Genomic DNA, 20218 nt, shown 5'->3' on the forward strand with positions numbered 1-20218 from the left:
TTGCATTTTATTAGGGATATTGTCACAAATGAATCTGTTCTTCTTGAAAAAATTCCTACACAGTATAATCCATCAGATATGGGAACAAAGGTATTGCCCCTTTCTAAGTTTAAATCACGTTTAGCACTTTTGAATATTGATACAGGTTAGTTTCTCCAATACAGGTACAACGTGGTGTCAATAGGAGAGCTGCAAGTGTACAGAAACCACATTGGCATCAAGGTGGAGATTGTTGGGCTGTGATGCTCAATGGCCTTTTTAGGGGCTGTGATGACAAAAATGGGCTAAAGCCCAAATTACTGGTTTTACAAATTACTAGGCTCTTGTCCAATAACTTGACCCGATCCACCCTGGCCCAAAGTAGGTTTAAAAGCATGTTTCTATGGCATGGCGTTTTTTAACGCAGCCAGAAACACGCTTTCTTAAGTTTCTCTTGGGAGCCCCTGACCGTTGGATGAAACTTTGATCAATGGCTGCCTCTTGTGGGTATAAATAAATCCACCCCTTGCCCTAATCAGTTGGAACGTCATTTTTCTTTTTCTTGAGCAGTTGCTTGAGATTTCGAGATCCTTCCAAAACCCTTCTTCTTCTTCGTGAACATCCAATCTCTGATTGAATTCGTTTTCTGAGTGAAACTTCTGTGTGAAACCAAATACTAAAGAGATTGGTAAGGGTTTGGTGTGTGATTTTACCCTTGTGGTTTCCTTTAAACTAATAGAGGAAAACCTTAGGGTTGGGGGGATCGAGTGGGTCAAACAGACAGGTACAATCTTGTGATTTTTCATGAGTCTGAGCCCTAAACTAAAAGGATCTCCATCTGATGCCTTTTGGTTTTGAGTTTTTTACGAGCTACAGAACAAATTATGGATCTGGAATATTTTCTTGTAACTCATTCTTGATTGTTTTATATTTTTGTACTTACATCTTTGTGTAACACAACCAAATGGGCACCAGTGGTTGATTCCCGTGATGACTCCTTCTGAAGGACTCGTATACAAACCTTATCCTGGACCGGATTTATGGGCCCAGTCTTTGGACGTTGTGGACACGACGGATCAACTCCAGCATACGGGTTTCCAGCTCCGTGTCATCAATATCAACTACCTTATTTTCCTCCAGCCAGACCTCATGGATACTTCCTTCCATATGGCATGCCACTTGCGAATCCACCCTATTCAGGTTCATCAGTAGAACAAGTAAACCACGTTACCACGCATGACCAATTATCAGCTGAGGAAGCTAATCCTGGTCTGCAACATCAACAGTCCTTTGAAATGCTGAGCCAGAGTAGCGATGCTTTTCCTGAAGTTTCTAAGTTGTGTGCATCTAAGGATAGTGAATCGAAAGCCTGCACAAGAAGTAATTCGAGCGAAAGTGGGACTGGTAATGCTATGGAGGGAAGAAACATGTTTCAACATTTCCCCACTTCTCCAAGTCTTGATATCCCTGACTGCAGCCCTTAGCCTTCCTTACCTGAAAGCGCTTCACAAGCGATCAAGGTTGTGCCTCACAATGACATGACTGCTACGGAATCTATTGCTCGAATTTTTAGGTCTATACAAGAAGAGAGGAAACGGTCTGATTCAGTTTAGCCAAAAATGAGTTTACTCCATCTTTCTCCTGAAACATTGCCTGTAATTGTGTTACTGAAATGCATGATTGTAGTTGCAGATTCTGTATGTAATATTCCAAGAGATGTGGTATGCAGTTAATTTTTGTATTTGTTTTTGAGAATTTGCCTTAAAAAGTAGTTCAATTATTCAAAGTTTCGTTTGACCCTCTTTTAAATAGCATTTCGTATTATTCACAGTTTATTACTCATTATTGAGACATTATGTAAGACTAATTATATATAAGTACTTAAAAGTTATGATAAACCAACGCAAGTTTAGGTTACCTCATTTTGGAGGTCAAGGTACAAAATGACGCCCTTGTTAGCATCTTTCTTGGTTAAAATTGACAAAATGTCTATTTTACTATGAATAAGGTCAATTTTCAGAGTTTCGACTAATTTTATTATTGGTCGACTTTATGATGAATAACTTTCTTGTATCTTTTCCATTCTTGTATACATACACAAATGACTTTTATTATTGATCAGACTTCATGGTAAATTATTGTGGGTATGTACTTTTTTCTCCAATTGTACGATTAACATATATTTGTACCCAAAAATGTACTTTTTTTTAAAGCTCTTGTTCAAAGTAAACTAAAATTTATTAAAATTTCAGTTTAAAGTAAACAATTAATTTTAATCACATATTTTGTTGGATCCACATCTTTTCTAAATCATATATTCCATCTTTTTTTAATCAAAATCTGATTTTACTACAGACCAAACAGGGGTATCACTTAGTAAAGTGCAACTATTTTAACTATAATTGCACGTGATTGGACGAAATAAACTGCAGATGATCTTGTTCTTTGACCTTTAAATTGACACTGAAATTCTGGAGAATCTTGCCTTTCTAACATGAGTTTTTCTACTTGAACTTCTTGTTCAACCAAGAAGCAACGTAATGTCCTCAAGGCTATCATGAGCTATTCTTGAACCTTGGGTATGTTGTCGAGCATACTACTTTCATTTATTGTTCGAATCTCCTCTAGATGTTATGCCCCCATGATAATATTAATGGTTCCTGCTATAGGCTGATCATTACCTCTGGCCCCAGGGGCTTTCCCCTGTCACAATCATTCCTCGGGCGTTTATCATGATCAACATAAGAACTCAAGAATTCTCTTTTAATAAGGGCCTCAATCTCCTGCTGCGAAGCCTTGCAATTCTTCATGGTACGATTGTGATCCTGATGAAAGTCACAATACTTGCTCTTGTCCCGAGCATCAAGAGGGGACTTCATCCTTGAAGGCCACTTCAATTTCTTCATATCTTTGTTTTCCATCAAGATGTTAGTCTTGGAAGTGTTCAACCTGGTGAATGACGTTGGTAGTACATCCTGCCTCCGTTTATTTTGAAGTTCTTGTGGAGGGTGGCCTTTTATGCTCGGCCCTTTCATAGGTCAATCCAATTTTCCTCAGATTCAATGTTTCCTCCATATTAATATATATATTCACCTTGGGTTAGGAGCTCGATCACAGACTATGGTAGAGTTTTTGACAAAGATGTTTGAATGCCTCATACCTTATGGCATAAATGAAGGTAAAGATAGTTGCTATAATATGTAGGTCGGGTATTTTGAGTCTTTCTTTATTGAACATCGTCATAAAATCACGTAGGGTTTCATTTTGTCATTGGCGAAGCTGCACGAGGAAAGCTGCCATTTTCTTGATGCGCTTACTATTTGCGAAAAAGGCAGATAACTTATCAGCCAAATCTGAGAATGAGGTTATGGAATTAAACTATCAAGAACCAATCCCTGTCAGCATTAGTCAAAGTTTGGGAAAAGGCCTTATACATCACCTAGTCCGATGCCACTTGTAGATTCATGACATCGGTATAAACATTGAGATGGTTGATTGGGTTGGTTGTCCCATCATGCTCTTTTATGCGAGGATACTTGAATCTGTCCGACAATAGATATGAGAAAATCTCGGGCGTTAATGGATTGCTGGAAGTAAAACCTATTGGCCCCTTAGTGCTCCGAAGCACGCTTGTCGTGATCTCCTCTTGAATGATCTTGGCAATTTCACAGACTCCATGGTCATTGATCTCGAGGTCAAGGCTACATAGGGTACACTCGAGCTCTGGCATCAACCATAAAATCCCTTTGGGAAGTCGATGTAGGTGATAGATGTAAATTCCTTTGACTTAGCAATTGAGTTAGCTTGTCAACTTGTTGACGGAGCTTTTCAAAAGCTCCAACAATAACAACTACTGGTTGGAGCGTTAGTATTTCTGATGATTCTTCTTGAGGAACAGGGCGATCTTCAGGAGGAGAATGAGGGTTTGGAACGGATGAGCTTGTTGGAGGAAGACTTGAACGTGTGCTAACCATAGCTTTTGGTACGTATTTCCACAGTCGGCATCAATGATGTTATCAAAAGTCGTACCTGTTGATTTTCAAGCTTGATGACTGAGGATGAGTACGAACGAGATCTTTTGGTACCCGAAACAAAAGCAAGGGGGTATGTCCTTATCACCCCTACGATACTTAAGTTAGAGAGAGAATTTGTGCATGAAGCTATGAACTAAAAATTATGTAAAAATGTACCTAAATAATGAATTGAAGCTCTAAATTTATAGAGGTAGGTAGTACACTTCTAGTAAGACTAAATTATTTGAATATCCTATTCTTAAAAAATCCTACTTGAGAGGGGTGTTGAACCTGTACTATAATTGTAGGCTAAGCATAACTTGATGGTAACATATTTGAGATAAGAGTCCTCCTAGGGAAGGGCACGAGGACTCCCGAGGATGGTAGTCATAAAACGTCGTAACCAAGCAATATCTAGTGCTCGAGCATATGTTGTAATCGAGGGTAACGTAATCCCAAGCATGATGGGAATGGAATCGTGAATAAGGTCCTTTCGAATCCTCGGGATTTGAAAAGGTCGGGACCTACGAACATTGACCATATCCGACAATATTAAAGACCAAGAAGCAGGGATTGATTTAGGGGCGGGACTGGCTAGGCTGTAGTGTCCCCCTAAGGTCCAATTGAAATTTTTTTTAGGGTAATTTTCTTTATTTTTATTGTAAAAATAGATTTTTAATGAGTAAGATTTTTTTTCATGTATTAGGCCGATTTTAAATTCAAATCTGGATCCGTCCTCTCCAAGAAGTGAAAATTTTGTTCATTGTATCTGGTCCCATTCACCACCATGCAGGATGACACAGTAAAAGATGAGTCCTAGTTTTCGAGACTTTACCAAATCCCACTAGACAGACAGAATGAATTCAAAGTTAAAAATCTCTCAGCTTTTGAGGTTGGGTTATGCAATTTTTTGGCACTTTCTTTGTCGGGGACCTAAGAAAAGCAAGCGACACTAGAATCAATGATCTTGTCTACTCCGTTTTACTATTCCAATCACTACCAACATTTGGTTGCTTGTTCTTTTAGTACACCTCTCACTTCCTAACAGCTAAACTTTGTCACCTATTTTTGGATTAAAAAGATGACCATTTATGCCCTTCAATTTTCATTGGCTTTTTTGAAGAAATCTTTAGAAAAAACTGTTAAAAATGTCGTGTATTCCACGTAGCACATTGTCATACTAGAATTATACATAACTCTTGCAGCTTCTACCAAACATAGCTCAAGAACTCCGTGAACCTCAAGATTCATTCACTATAAGATTTCTTTTCAAAAGTATAAATTGAATGATACATGTGATCGATTAACAAAATGCAAGTGCTAATTATTAAAGTGAGGATAAGATTGATAAGGACATGCTTATCGTTTCAAATTCCACATCAAGCAACTAATCTTGTCAACATGATCCCATCTTTGACTAAAAGCCCACCATTATATATGCTCTTCTCTAAGACGATCAGGTCAAGATCTCTTTGGTATAGTTTCATTAAAAATGTACTCGTTTTCAATATGTGTACACAATTGTACTACGTGTATATCATAATTTACAAATTTATTTAACAACAGACGATATGACGAAATTTGATTGAGTCAAAATTTTACCAATCAAATAACAGCCCTGCTACTGAGCCAGGCTGAGTAACAGGCTCAAAAACAGGGGCTAAGGTGGCACCTCAGCCCCTGATTTCACTTTTTTTTTTTTTTTTTCAGATCTAAGGACCGAGATTTTGCCACCTCAACTTCCTGTTTTTTAGCCTGATTTTGCACCTGGCTGAGTAGCATTTTTCATCAAATAATTAAAAAGGAAAAATCCTCCACTTGCTTCTTGCCATATCATCAATGAATTTTGCTAGTTGTACAATCGAAATTGACAATCTTGAATGATAACCACACATAAGAAGGGGTGATAAAAATTCATGGTCCCCTCCCATGTGTGTTATTGTGACAACACTAATTGTACATGTAACATTTCCCATCATCAACTTGCGAAAAAAAAAAAAATTAAAAAGATGATGTGCAGCAAACATTTTCCAGTAACACATTCTTGATACATACGAATACAACAATCAATCTGTATTTTTCATTCTCAATAAGTTTCAAAAAGCCATCCGCATAAAAATTTACTTATCTGTACGATTTTTGTCAACTAGACTACGTTACGGATCTAGCATTCCACCACCTACTTTGTTGCTTATAAATCCACTCACTTATTATAATAAAATTGTACATGTAACATTTCCCATCATCAACTTGCGAAAAAAAAAAATTAAAAAGATGATGTGCAGCAAACATTTTCCAGTAACACATTCTTGATACATACGAATACAACAATCAATCTGTATTTTTCATTCTCAATAAGTTTCAAAAAGCCATCCGCATAAAAATTTACTTATCTGTAAGATTTTTGTCAACTAGACTACGTTACGGATCTAGCATTCCACCACCTACTTTGTTGCTTATAAATCCACTCACTTATTATAATATAGGAGAACCTATCAATTCACCTAAATTTAAAATGAGTTGATAAATTATAACCTAGGACAGCCTTCATTTAGAATAGCATTTATCTACTGGCATGTAAGAATGATCAAACAAAACCTAACTTTTTACTATTTATCAAGATGATGATAATATAAAGTAAGAATCATGATATAAGATGATATGGATTATTAGAAAAACAACCTTAAAATTACAAATTGAACATGAAAATATTTACTTGAGATTTTGCAAATCAGAATCCAGAAGCACCCTTCCTAGATTTCATATTTACATTTTTGTCCCCAAAATAAGCACAACAAAATAGAGATTGATCACTTTAATCTCCCTTCCCTTCCATCTCATTTAATTAACATAATATTCACAGAACAGTCAGTCAACTTCAATGGAATCTAAGCATTCAGCAACGAAATGTAATGCATTCACCCAAGGCAAAACATCATCCACCAACCCGATTCACTGCAATAGTTCAGAAACCCAACCGAAGTAGGAACCCGGGATGCCCGACTCCACTCGGTCCAGCGAGTTTTCCTTGCTCAGTTTTTCATAGATTTTCTCACGCAGCTTTCTTCCGGATTCGACTCTCTCCATCACTGGCTCCTCTTCGGAACATGTTTCCCAAATGTCGAATGCGGTGAGTCCGGAACGAGTTGGGGCCCGGATCGGAGTTGTAGGGAGGCTCGTGAATAAGGGTCGGAGAGTTGATGGGCTACGAGGAGATCCGAACACGGAACCCATTTTGAGACCCCATGAAGGTGGGCTCATGCTCAGACTTGGGCTCATGCCCATCCTAGCCTTGTTAATCTGCAGTCCTCGCATCGACTCAACCAGCCCAAAAACCGAGTTTCGACTCGGCGACACCGGAGGTGACCCAGTCGTCGGAGAAGACGGAGGTGAGTACAGACCATAAACACCCGCATTCATAAAAGGGTCCTGTCCAAGTCGAACCGACGAATCACATCCGAGATGACGCGGAGACCCTTCAGGAGTAAGCAACCGAAGCTGTCCCGGGGTATGAGCAAAGAAACAAACCCGCCGGCGGCAGTTGGTCCCATCCTTGCATGGCTGCGTACGGTAGCGAGCCGGGTGAAGCCAGCACTCAAATACACCATGCGCATACTCACAAGAGTCCCCCTTTCCACACACACCCTTCCTGAAATCCGGGCACGCAGTGCCGGAATAATGGTACTTCCGGGGATCCCTCCGGCGGGCCTTCTCACCGGGATGTGCAAATGGGCACTCTGTCCAGTCATGTGACCTGGCTCGTGTGCATTTCTTCACCTTGAAATCAAACATCCTGAAATCATCACACGAAAATGCATCAACCGGAATATCAAAATCATCAGACCCACCATTTTCTCCTTGCAAAACGTCGTCGTCCTTTCTCCCTGGTAAAAACCTCTGCAGCGCCGATAAAGCGCTCTCATAATAAGAAACATCAGGGCCGGTGGAATGAATGTGGGCCATTGGATCATCAAGAAAATGGTAATCCCACGCCGGAATTTGGATGGTGGGATTCGATTTCGTGGTATCACCGATCATCATCATCACCAGAAGATTTTTCACCTTATAGCCACAGTCATGGACCTCATGGTCTTCACCCTGAACTGGTAGAGGAGGAGCCCTTATAAACTGCTTTATTAACCATGGTTAGAATTTAACTTAACCATGGTTAGGTTAAATATCTTTAGGCTAACCTTACCTTTGCATTTACTTCAAATTCTCACAGGCTTTAAAGGCTCAATTTTGACTGGGCAGTACGGGCCCTTGTGGGGCCGCTAAATAAGGACTTGTTTGGATTGTCTCCAAGTAAAGGAAAGTCTCTGTAGCTTTATTTTCTTTTATTTTTTTGGATTAATCTTGGGGTCGGTAAGGTGTAGCTTTATTTCTTGTTCAAGTATTTATTCCATGAAGTTAGGGTTTTGTCCTTTTCGGGAGTTAAACTTGCAGAAAGATTTAAATTTTTGCAGTAAAGATGTGAATGCATTTAATAAATTTGCTTTTTGTATCGTTTTTGTTGAGAATGATTGAAATGGAACAAGTATTGACTAATATTATTTAATACCACTAATATTAATATACCAGTTTAGGTAACACAAATCTAGTATTAAGAGGATGTTTAGTAAGGATTAAAATTAGATTTTTTTAGTAAATTGTGATATAAATTTTTGAAATGTGCGATTGAAAAGTGGTGGAACCTATAAAAAATATAGTTAATATTGATTGTTTGACTTTGATTTAAATTAAAATTAAATTTTAATCAAAACAAACATGAGCTAAATGATATTTATAATTAAATGATAAATAATGCTATTTAGTCCCATTGAAATATAACCTCGGTTGATGTGATGGTGGGTGATATACTAAATAAAATTATCCATTTAATTCCACGTATTATTTAATGTCACATTAACGTCACATAGATTTGAGTTATAATTCTAGTTAGATTAAATAAGATTACTCTTAAATGAATCACTTAATTCAATGTTTTATTAAATTTATCATTTAACGTCACTTGCACAATGATACTAAAAAGCATTATTCAATAAAATGTCACTTTTTATCTCTTAGAAATACAAGTGTCTATTATCTAAGCATCTATTTGTTTGCTATTTATTTCTCATTTTTAGAAGAAATTAGAATGTTGATGTGCCCCACCTGGCCTTTTCTTTTTTTTGGCTGGTCTCTCACATTGTAGGTGACTTGCAGGCTTCCAACGGTAAAAAAGACTTTTTACGCAGAAAAATGGGAAACAAACAGGCACTAAGTTTGATTATTTACCTATTTTTATATCATATTCCTCTCTTCAAGCCGCTTTTACATGCTTTAAATATTAAAGTAAAATCATCTGCTTATTTCAATTTGAATGATCGAGCTCTACCTCATCTTGTTTCTAAATATACTCGTAGAATAATAGCCTTGAAAGTATATTTCATTGGTAAGTACAATATTAAAAAAGAATAACTATATATTTTGTTTGATGAGTTTGACTAGACACTGTAAAATAGTATACAAAAGATAAAAAGATTTCTTGGTGGGAATCTGCGGTAAAAAATTTGGTATGGAGCAATTACTGTGGAGGAGGGTCTCTTGTACGTAGAAGTGTACAGGCAATGGGGGAATCTATGATCCAGTTGAGGCATAACCCGCGATTTACCCCCTCCAAGGTTCTAGGGACAAGGGTCTTGGAGGTCCAGGATTTAGTTTGGTGTAAGATGGAATACTTGAATATAAAAAAAAAAAAAAAAAAATTTTTGAAAACTTATTTATCATATTGCACATTACTCTCTCGTAGTTTCCACCCGACATCTATCTATGACGACCCACATAATTAAATTTGAGGAAAATCAGCCATGAATTTCCCGTGACTCACTGTCTTGTACTGCGTCAACAACGCGGTGAAATTAATTTTTCCGCGTGTACTGTCATTTCTAATTTTACTGGCATTTTAACTCACGAAAACTTGCCAAAAGATCTAGTCATTTCGAGGGAAGATCAACAATTGTACGATATTTAAGCGATAAGTTGGATGTCAAACTGACTGAAACGTGGAGGTGTATTTCTTCGCCATTTTGCAATCAACCCGTTTATTCTGGGGCACGTCGACACTGTTAACCTAAAGAGTCGGGTCGGGGCCTGTTAGCATGTTCAAAATTGCAATGTTCCACCCCTCGTGTTGTCTAGATATGGAACCGTTTGCTGTGCTAACTTGCGCTATTCCGTACTATCCGTAGCATTTCTGGCCTTATTTCACGGATAAAAATATAGAGCCACTTTGTACACCAAGCATAACAGTTCTCTGATCGTGGAGCCTCTTCATGTGAGGGGGTTGTGTGAATTGTACACTTAAAAAAATCCAAAAATATATTCTGAAATTGTGGAGGTTATTATTTTTTATTTTCATCATTGCCTATCGAGGAGGAAATTTGAACCTTTTAAAATTTCGTTTTTATTACTTAAGTTAATTGAGTTTCTTTTCTTATAAATTGTGTATTGCATGTTCTTAACATTTAGGGTGTGTTTGCGCTCCATTATTTGAGAGAAGGTTTTGTAATAGTGATTTTTTGAAAAATAAGTTGTTGAAAAATATTGAAAATTTTTGAATTTACATATACAAATATTTTTATTCTGTGTAATATGTCGTTAAAAACGAGTTTATGAAAAATTGAATTTTTGTAGAATGAGGCTCAATACATGAGCTCAATTTTTGCTCGTATCAATTCAGAATATTGTGAGAGTTCAATCGCCGCCTATAAATACTTATTGTATTCTTGAAAATAATTTTGATATGTTTTTTTAGCTAAGCATGGAAAATCTTCTTTTATTGAACAGAGAAAACTCTAGTTCGATTTTAGCACTATACTTTTAAAAGTCGTACCCTTCAAATGTTCTCCTAGAGAAAAATTTTTACGTGTTAGCCACATAAGATTTTAACGTTAATTTTTCTAGCAGAACTAAAAAGGGTGATCTACAAGATAAACTTATGAGTGTAGTAAACGAAGTCGAGTGACCTAACAAGATTTAACAGTAGGTTGAGTCCCTATACATGAAAATTATTTCAAGTACTATCATATCTCGATCTTAATGTTACTTTAAAAGAGATCTAAATATCGTTACATGAAATGACACTATATATGTCATGATTTTAGGTTCATTGAACTAAAAAAAGTAGTAATTGACATGAAATATAAACTAAAATGCTTTTAATTTAAAGCAATGGTCTTCCAGCCCCCAAATAAAAGAAGCTAAATGGCGCCCCTGAGACATAGTCCAGTGGTACAAAGGACAAGAGTGAGGTTATCTCACGACTTACTGGCAGTCACAGAGTGGTGGTTCGATTCTTGAGATATGGAATTTGACTCCTTGTAGGCGCAGTGTATAAGCAGTTCTTGTTCCCTGGCCTGTTGGGATACATCTCGCGATTTACTTCCCTCACAAAACTCTAGGAGCGGGACAAAAGAGACACTTAAGATTGGGGTTCAACCTTTTTTTTTCTTTTTTTTTAAGAATCTAAATGGCCTACACCGACCTTGCAATTTATGTGCAAATTAATGTTATGTTAATTTTGTACTTAGCTGGTCCCTCACAAAATTCTAGGAGCGGGACAAAAGAGACACTTAAGGTTGGGGTTTAACCTTTTTTTTTTTTTTTTTTTTTTTTTTTTTTTTTTTGAAGAAGCTAAATGGCCTACACCGACCTTGCAATTTATGTGCAAATTAATGTTATGTTAATTTTGTACTTAGCTGGTATGTCTACGAAGTACGACTGCCGCCTAGTCAAAATGGATAAGTTTGGTCCATTATGCAATTTAGGGTTAAATTTTTCAACCATATGTATTAAGTTGCTAAGACTAAAATTAAAGTGGGGACGATTCCCATGTTGTGGCAGTGATGTGAGGTGAAAGATTAATGTTATATATATAAATTGGGATAATTCACATGTAACGTGATATTAAATAATAAGAAAAATAAATTAGGTCTTGTATTCACACATTTAATTGGTATTGTCAATTCTTCCAACATCACATGTAATGTTACTAGAGGGATGGTCCTCGCTTTGTATCTAGCATTATTCGAGGTGAAATGATACGAGCATCTCCAATGAAACAATGTGAATTGATGTACATGTGGCAAGTAAAATGAGAGTATAGAGAAGAGCACATCCAATATGAGTGTGGATTGCACTAATTGTGTGACACATGCATAGGAGAGACAATGTAGAGAAAAAGGTAAAGATAAATTTTGAAGAATGATGTTATTCGTAGTAATTCACCATGACAACCGTCCTACGTGACACACACATCATAGGTAGTTATTTGATACATGAGTTAATAAAAAACTACGACATTAATTTATCAAATAACCACCCATCATATGTAAGTCACGTAGGACGATTATCGTAGTGAACTATCATGAATAACATTACTTAAAATTAACTGTACACATAATCTCATAAAGATAAATTGTAGAAAAAAAAAGTGAAGGATTTTTACTATACCCCATTATTAAATACAGATTGTGTCGATTAGTCCTACATGAGAATCTATGAATTGAATAATGGTCCAATCCGAGTGCATTAGTTATTCTATTCAACAAATGAATCGATTTGACTAGTCAATAACCAACCGAGTCAAACGATTTAAGAGAAATCGAAACCGATTCAATGTCAACCGATTGATTATTAAATTTGTCCAAAGCAAAAACCTCATACTCCATTTGCATTAGTAGAGGTGCGAATGCTTGCTTCTACTATAAAACATCACCACCTTAACCACTATATGCCCTTATTTGATTAAAATCTGATTTTAATTTAAGTTAAAGTCAAACAATTAATATTAAACATATATTTCATGGGTTTCATAACTTTTTAACCATATATTTTATCAGCTTTTATCAAAATCTACTAAAAATCTAATTTTAATCATTGTCCTTTTGTTCAAATTTTTTTAATTAAAATTACATTTTAGCAATGATTCATTGATTGAACCACCGACTCGATGCTCCGATAATTTGTTAGGATCAACGATTGAGTCAGGGTTAATAACTATGACCTTTACTTTTTTCCTTGTCATGTAAACATTATGGGTGATGTACCACACTTTTGGTGCAATTCACCTATCCATTGAAGATACTCTAAGTCAGTTAAATGTGTAAATATGAGATTAACCTTCTTTTTATTATTATTTTTTTCAGTTAATGCCACCTCACAATGTATCATGAAGCCTATTTTGATTGAATTTATAGTAAATCCTTTAGTAATAAAATTCATCCATTATGACTTCACAGAGGAAACGTGACTTTGAAGTTAAACTTCAAACTTTAACTTAAGTCAAAAGTTCAGTTACATATTTAGCCTCCGTTTGATTTCCATTCTTTGATCACAAAAATGAAAAATATGATTATTATTCATCGCATCAAGTCACTGTATTTAACTTTCTATCTCTTGTGTGAGTCCCGTAACGACTATATTTTTCATTTTCATACTTCGAAAAATAAAGATCAAACGAGGGCTTAGCAACTTTTATATAACTCTTATTACACATTATTTATGACACTTATTTATAAGCACTTAAAAGTTTAATCTAATATGTACTCATAATAAAAAGTAAAATAGCAAACATGTACATGGAATAAGTTAAAATCCATTCGACCTTTTTACAATAAACTAAAATTAAAATTAAACTTTTAACACGTCGAACTTAAGCTGCCTATAATAGTTTGATTAAAATTAAATTTATTGGTATCCATGCTATTAAATTACTCAATATATAATTATTTATTTAAAATTGAACAAATCCAAATCCAAATCCAAATTACAAAGAATCTGCCAAGGATCACGTGAATATCACGTGATATGAAACGTCGCAATCAAAGTAGGTACACGTGTATTGAGTGCGGATAAGCTGAAAAAGATTGCAAATTGGTTTTCGGATATGGATCAAATTTGTGTTCTGTCCTTTGAGTTTCAGATCCCTTGTCCTTTTCCCCCACTCACCCCACCTTACCTTAACTTTCTTTTTCTATACATATTATTTTTTCGCCCCTATTTGCCTTTAGTTACCTTCAATTTCCACATCCTCAAACCTTATCCACACTAGTGACCAGTTTTCGTTTGTATTATGTGGCTGTTCTTGTGTTGGATCAATGACGATATAAAAATTGATTTCGACGTAGATTAGAGAAAACGAAAAATTTAATAATCAAATCCTCGAGGATCCGCATGCCTTCGATGTCGCCCCCACCTCATGAGCTGACAAATTTAGTTATACGAAAATACATGATATACTATGTATAAACGATTTGATGACATCTTTAGTGTACCCTCTGATTATTTAAACCGTAAATCAATTAGCTATGTTCTCGTGACGAGAATTTAATCAGACTAATTTTAACGTAAATTTATATTTATTGAACAATAAATTTAAGATAGAAATTCGTGAATATAGAAAATCAAATATTAAAAATATATTTAAATTGCATATCTGATCTGTCAATAAAAAATATTACTAGATTTTTTTATAAGAAAAAGCTTAGAGCTTAAAAAGCACGATTTCCTCTACTCTTCTATTAAACTCATTTCACGCTTCCTTACCATAATGACGCCCGTCAACTTTGTAGTACTGGCCCATGATTTAAACTATAAACTATAGAGGGCCCACAATTTTAAGTGGATCAAATAGTGTCGATGTTGTATTGTGACTGTCACGTTGCGTCAATGTCCTTGTTTGAGCCCCCATTTTTTTTATTTGAAAATAATGAATTTTTTAATAGTGTATTGATGGAAAATATGTGGTTAAAAAATGAAGAAATTTTTTGAATTTACGTGTAATATTATTTAATTGAAGATTGTGTGATTGAAATGATGTCAAAAAACTATTGAAAAATGTATTTTTCCAAAAGAATGAGACTCAAACAAGGACAATATTTTGAACTTGAAAACGTTCAAAATTGTACTAAATTGATAATAATTAGCAAGTCTTGTAACCACATTTCAAGTGGTCGATTTCACTTTGTGATCATGTCACGTTTTGACAATAATTCAAATTCTAACTAGCTTGAAGTAAAATGATTGATGATTATATAGTTGAAATATAATTAAATTCAATATAAAGTAGATTAGCTATCACGTCTCTTGAAAAATGAACATATATCATATTTTGAGTTATTATTCTTTCTGTTAAATTCTTGAAATCTTGGTATCATATCTCAAAATAGTGTGAAGCAAGTAGGAGTTGTCCTGTCCTTATCGTTGCTTCTCGTGACGAACTTGAGAAGAGCTCGAGCTGGTTGACTCTCGTCATGTTTAAAGACATTAACTAATTTTATTTGGTTAAAATTAGGATCTATTTCAGATAAAGAAGTGGACAAGAGAAGAGGTTCTTATTCTATTTCTCGACACCAAATAATTACGATTAAAAAGTATTGCTCTAGACTTCAGATTTTTGGATTTATACAAGCATTATATTTTTTTTTAGTAATTATCAATAAAATATGTTCGAATACTTCGACACTTGACCTAGGAGTGATGGAGTATCCAACTTTCAAACAGTTGTTTAACGAAAGAAGAGATTAAGTACGGAGAATAAGAATAATAAACATCAAATATAATTTAACTCAAATTTGAACAAACCTTATACAATTTCAAATGAAAGATCCAATTTTAAGTATTCAAGTTCCTTGTTTGTGTTCATTGCAAAAAGAAAAGAGTTCCTTGATAATAATGGTTAGTTTGTATTCCCCCCCTCCCCCCCCTCTTTGTATGTAAAAATGTGTGACCTCGTATTTCACAACAATCCATAGGCACAAAATTCTGGTGTCTTGAAAAGGTTTGACCAATCAAGATGATACACATTTTTGACCTATGTCCGATGTTGGATTAGGAAGTCAATGTCGACAGGGGTGGAGGGATGGGATCATATTTCTTTTTTTTATTTTCCTATGTATGAATTCAGGAGTTTTTTTTCCACTGGCTCTGCTCCTAAATGCCGATGTTAGTAGCACAAGAAATTAGAGGAGTATGAATACCTGTATGTGATTTTCATCCATGTGGCATTATTTATTCATTCAAAATTCATGCTAGAGAAGGCATTAGCGTAAAATATCAGGTACAACTCGAATTTAAGTTTTTTCTTTCATCATGTTTCCCTACTATCTTGTTAAAAGTTGATGAATGTTTTATGTGAGGTACATGGGGTGCTTAGTTCATTTATTGCTTCAGAGACTTGTTGGCTTCAAATTTGCAAGTATGGATTCACATGTGTTGAAAGAACATGAATCATCCATTCTATCGTACGATATTCCTTTTCCTATGCATCCCGTGTCCCATTGTGGCATGTTTGACACGGAGGACTAGGTACTAGTAGTAATGAAATAATGGAAAGTTAAATTGACGAGCTAGAATTTTGTTTATTAAATTATCAAGTGCTACATATTAAACATGGACTTGGTTGATAATTCTCTAATGCACCAATCTTGAAACCTAAGTTTGATCAAGCTTTGAGTTTCGGGTGTCTGGAATTGTGTTCTGTTGATTGATCATTAGTCCAACTGTTTCATTTTGAGAACTACGCTGAAATTGATAGCAAATTTCTATAATGATTACTAGAAACAAGCACGTTGGAATAATGATAAGTGCATATTATGCACTTATTCAGACCATACTATTTTAAGTTTTTATATCGTCAATTTATTGAATTTTACTTAACTTGGGCTAATTTTTGTTTATTTCAGTGTTGGACTCGTTTCAAAGCAATTTGAAAGGAAAGAATGATCAATTGGCCATTGGATGGAAAGTTTAGGTATCAAACTCTATATTTTAAAAGTTGAAGGATTTGAATTGAACTAAAGAAGATATGGGCTACACAAATAAATTTGTATCAAGGACTAAATTTCATTAAGTGGAAAAAGTGGTGACTTGATGAAAAATATCTCACTAATTGGGCTTCAAACCAATTTGAAAAGGGATAAAAGTTTATTTGGGCTTGGACCCCTTTTGGACTAGTGGTTGTAATTGGAATTTAATTGGAATTGGACAAAGATGGGCAGGTGTGAAGGTTAATATATAGTGAAAATTACATAAAAGTCCACTTTTAAAGAACCCATTTAATAAATCCTATGCTAAGTTTACTATTACACAAATTAGATATTAATTTAATTATTATAAATCAATTTTAACCCCTATCTCTATCCACTCCCACCAAATGAACCAAACGTTAGATTTTTCCTCCTTATCTCTCTTTATCTTCTCACTCTCGTCTCTGCTGTCATCTTCTCGCCACCACCACACCTGGTGCCCCATCATCTTCGATGATGGACGCTAGTTTTATCATGTTCCCATCACGCTTGCTTGATGGTGCCTACACCACTGCAATAGTGGTTGACATTGCTGCTGTAGGAATGGGGTGCCATCGACGCTGCTAGACGAGTGGTGGGTGTTGCCTCTCTATCTTCCTTCTACCTTCTCTTTCTTTCTTCTCTATGCTCAACTCTCTTTGTGACTTCTAGTTTAGGTCTGGTGTTTGGGTTGCGATTTTGTTGGTGTTCGGGCGATGATTGGTACGCTTGTGATCTAGTGTTTAGGTGACAGTGTTGGAGCTAGTTAGTGGCGACGATTTTGTTTGATGTTTTTGGCTGGCTATTGGATACGATGGCTAGTCGGAGTGATGTACTGCGATGGTTTCTTCTTGCCTATTCTGTGAAGGAGTGTTTGGGTGTGGTGGTTATTGAAAATGGTATAGGTGCTGATGGCAGTGATTGTTGAGGCGACGACGATGACAATAAAGAGATTACGTTTTGGATCTGATTTGTTGATGGAGAGCTAGTGGGGGTGAGGCGGTAGTGATGGTGCCGCTGCTTGTAGTTGCGGTGGGGTGTGGCTGTAGTCGCAACGATGATGGTGTGGTTGTTGGTGGCCACGACAACGACTGCTTGAAAATGGGGTTGATGCTTGTGATTGGTTGATTATGTATGACTAATACTTGGTTAATTTGTAATATGTGATCTAAAAGTTTTGACTGTGACTTACAATTGATTAATTTGTGACCCCAAAATTGATTGTGACCAATTAATCTAATAATTTACAGTAAATAAATGAGATCCTATTTGTCAAGCGAGGGAATCTCTTCATAATTTCAATTTGGAAAATAAGCTCGTGAAGGAAAAGTCACTCGCTCGTAAAGCATCATGGCACAAGGGAATTGTAAACCAATAAAAGTTTTAATTTTGTGACTGATAATTTGATAATTTGTGACTTATAATATTTATGATTTGTGATCAATAAATAAATTGTGACTTATAAATGAATAAATTATGACTTATAAAATTTTTGAATTGTGACAAAAAAATATTAAATGATTAATTAAATCGTTAATTTGTGATCAAATTGTATAAATCTGTGACTTAAATATATTTTATTAATAAATAATTTAATTAAATCATAAATAAATTTTAATAAAAATATGTTTTTGTAATTTAAAACTTATTTTCTTTATTATGAAATGTATGATACTTAAACTCTTACTTATGGATTTTTCCCTAATATACATTGGCACGCAAAAAAGAACAGGGGAAAGTTGCCAACTTTGGAGAGAAGACCAGCAATTGAAGGAATTAATTACATTCACACACATGGAAAGAGGCGTAGAATTGTTGTTGTTAACCGGCAAAAGACATAATAAAAAACACAGATTGGTGGTGGGCAGAAAATTAGACGAAATAAAAACACAGATTGGTGGGCGGAAAATTGAGCTGAAGAGACGGAATTAATTCCAAATTTTTGTAAGATAATTCATCAATAATTGTGCAAGAAACTTGGGAATTAATCTCGTTTCATCAATTTATTGGTAATGCCGTCGTACTTTTATTTGTTTCTTTCCATTAACATGCTAGACTAAATTATTTTAGTATGAACCTTGTTACATGAACTTTTAACTCTTGATTTATTTATCTTTGACTTTCAAAGCACGTTTTCGTTTATTGCATATTTGATATAAATTTATTTTTCCCTACAATTATTTGATCACAAATTGTATGATTATTGTAGCTTGTCTTACTCTCGAAGGATGGAAAATAAGTTAGACATTGTGTTAATTGTCTTAGAGTTCGATAGGAGATAAAAATATACCACTATCTTTATGTGATAGATTCATAAATTTTTAAATCATCTCTATATGTTCGCATCCATCATAAAAATATAGTCATATCACACGTAAAAATAGATTTAATTCTACTGGAAAGAGATTGTTAAAATTAAATCGTGTTGTCAAATTTATAAGATTCGGGGTTAAATGGGATTGATATATAAGGTAATTCGGAATCTTAGTAGGCTTTTCATCATTCCCATTTTTATAAAACTTGCATTTAATTGTAATCTTGTATTTAATTTTAGTTAAGTTAGGTCTTGCATTCATAAGTAGATTATTCAATTTATTGGAAAAGTCACAAATTTCAATTGTTTCAGTTACAACAAAGTTAATTCAAATTTGAACTAGTACAATATCTTTGGGAACAATATTTAAATTCAAATGCATTTTACAACTTGTTAACGAACCATACACTTGCGATATTTCAAAACAAAACAATATTTTCATGAACAAGTAATGTCTTTGTTAATCTAACATTGTCTTTCGCAATTGTCGTGCTGGAGGTTATGCCCGATCAATAATGAGCTTTGAAGAAAACTGTAATGATGCAGCAAATGACGAAGGATGTTTATACTCTTCTCAATGGGTTGGAGCCGAAAGAAAGACAAGTACTAATCCTAAGACTTGGTGTCGGGAATCATCAGAGGAAGTCACTTGGGGAATTTGGAGGCCATTTCAAATAGTGGATAGAAAAATGGAAAGGAAAACTCTCACTAAACTTAAAAATGGGAATTCTTTCCAAATTTTAAGCCATTATTTGTACTTAAAGCACATAATTATTGTTGCGTGTTGTCACACCTGGCCAACCTATCTAGACGATGGGCCACTCATGGCGATCCACGTGGCACACAATGCCGAGGTGGGTCACATCCGAACTGCTTCGAGTCGAAGTCCATCTGCCGAGGCTCCTTTTTGTCCGAGGCCTACTAACCGAAGCCAGGCTACAGGACCCTGTTGAGAGCAGCTGAGGCCCTCAAGTGGAAGTATCATGACAAATGATCGAAGTCCCGAAACTGATGCACGAGCCTCTGAACCACAAAGAAACATCCTCCATGGTCACTTCTCCCAAGAGATCGCCTGCACAGATCTT

The 20218-nt window shown here is 35.3% G+C and overlaps 1 protein-coding gene across 1 annotated transcript; it reads right to left on the reverse strand.

Moving 5' to 3' along the window:
• Nucleotides 1-6639: 6639 nt before the first annotated feature.
• On the reverse strand, nt 6640-8159 carry LOC111385247 (zinc finger CCCH domain-containing protein 20-like). Its single transcript, XM_023009624.1, has one exon. It carries the CDS (start codon nt 8034-8036, stop codon nt 6945-6947), a length of 1092 nt encoding a protein of 363 aa, XP_022865392.1. The 5' UTR covers nt 8037-8159; the 3' UTR covers nt 6640-6944.
• Between the last annotated feature and the right edge of the window lie 12059 nt (nt 8160-20218).

Source organism: Olea europaea, unplaced genomic scaffold (genome assembly GCF_002742605.1).
Source record: "Olea europaea var. sylvestris unplaced genomic scaffold, O_europaea_v1 scaffold311, whole genome shotgun sequence".
NCBI lineage: Eukaryota > Viridiplantae > Streptophyta > Magnoliopsida > Lamiales > Oleaceae > Olea > Olea europaea.

What these genes read in the sequence shown, in the direction of transcription:
- LOC111385247 (XM_023009624.1), bottom strand. Translation starts at nt 8,036, where the DNA reads ATGATGATGATCGGTGATACCACGAAATCGAATCCCACCATCCAAATT.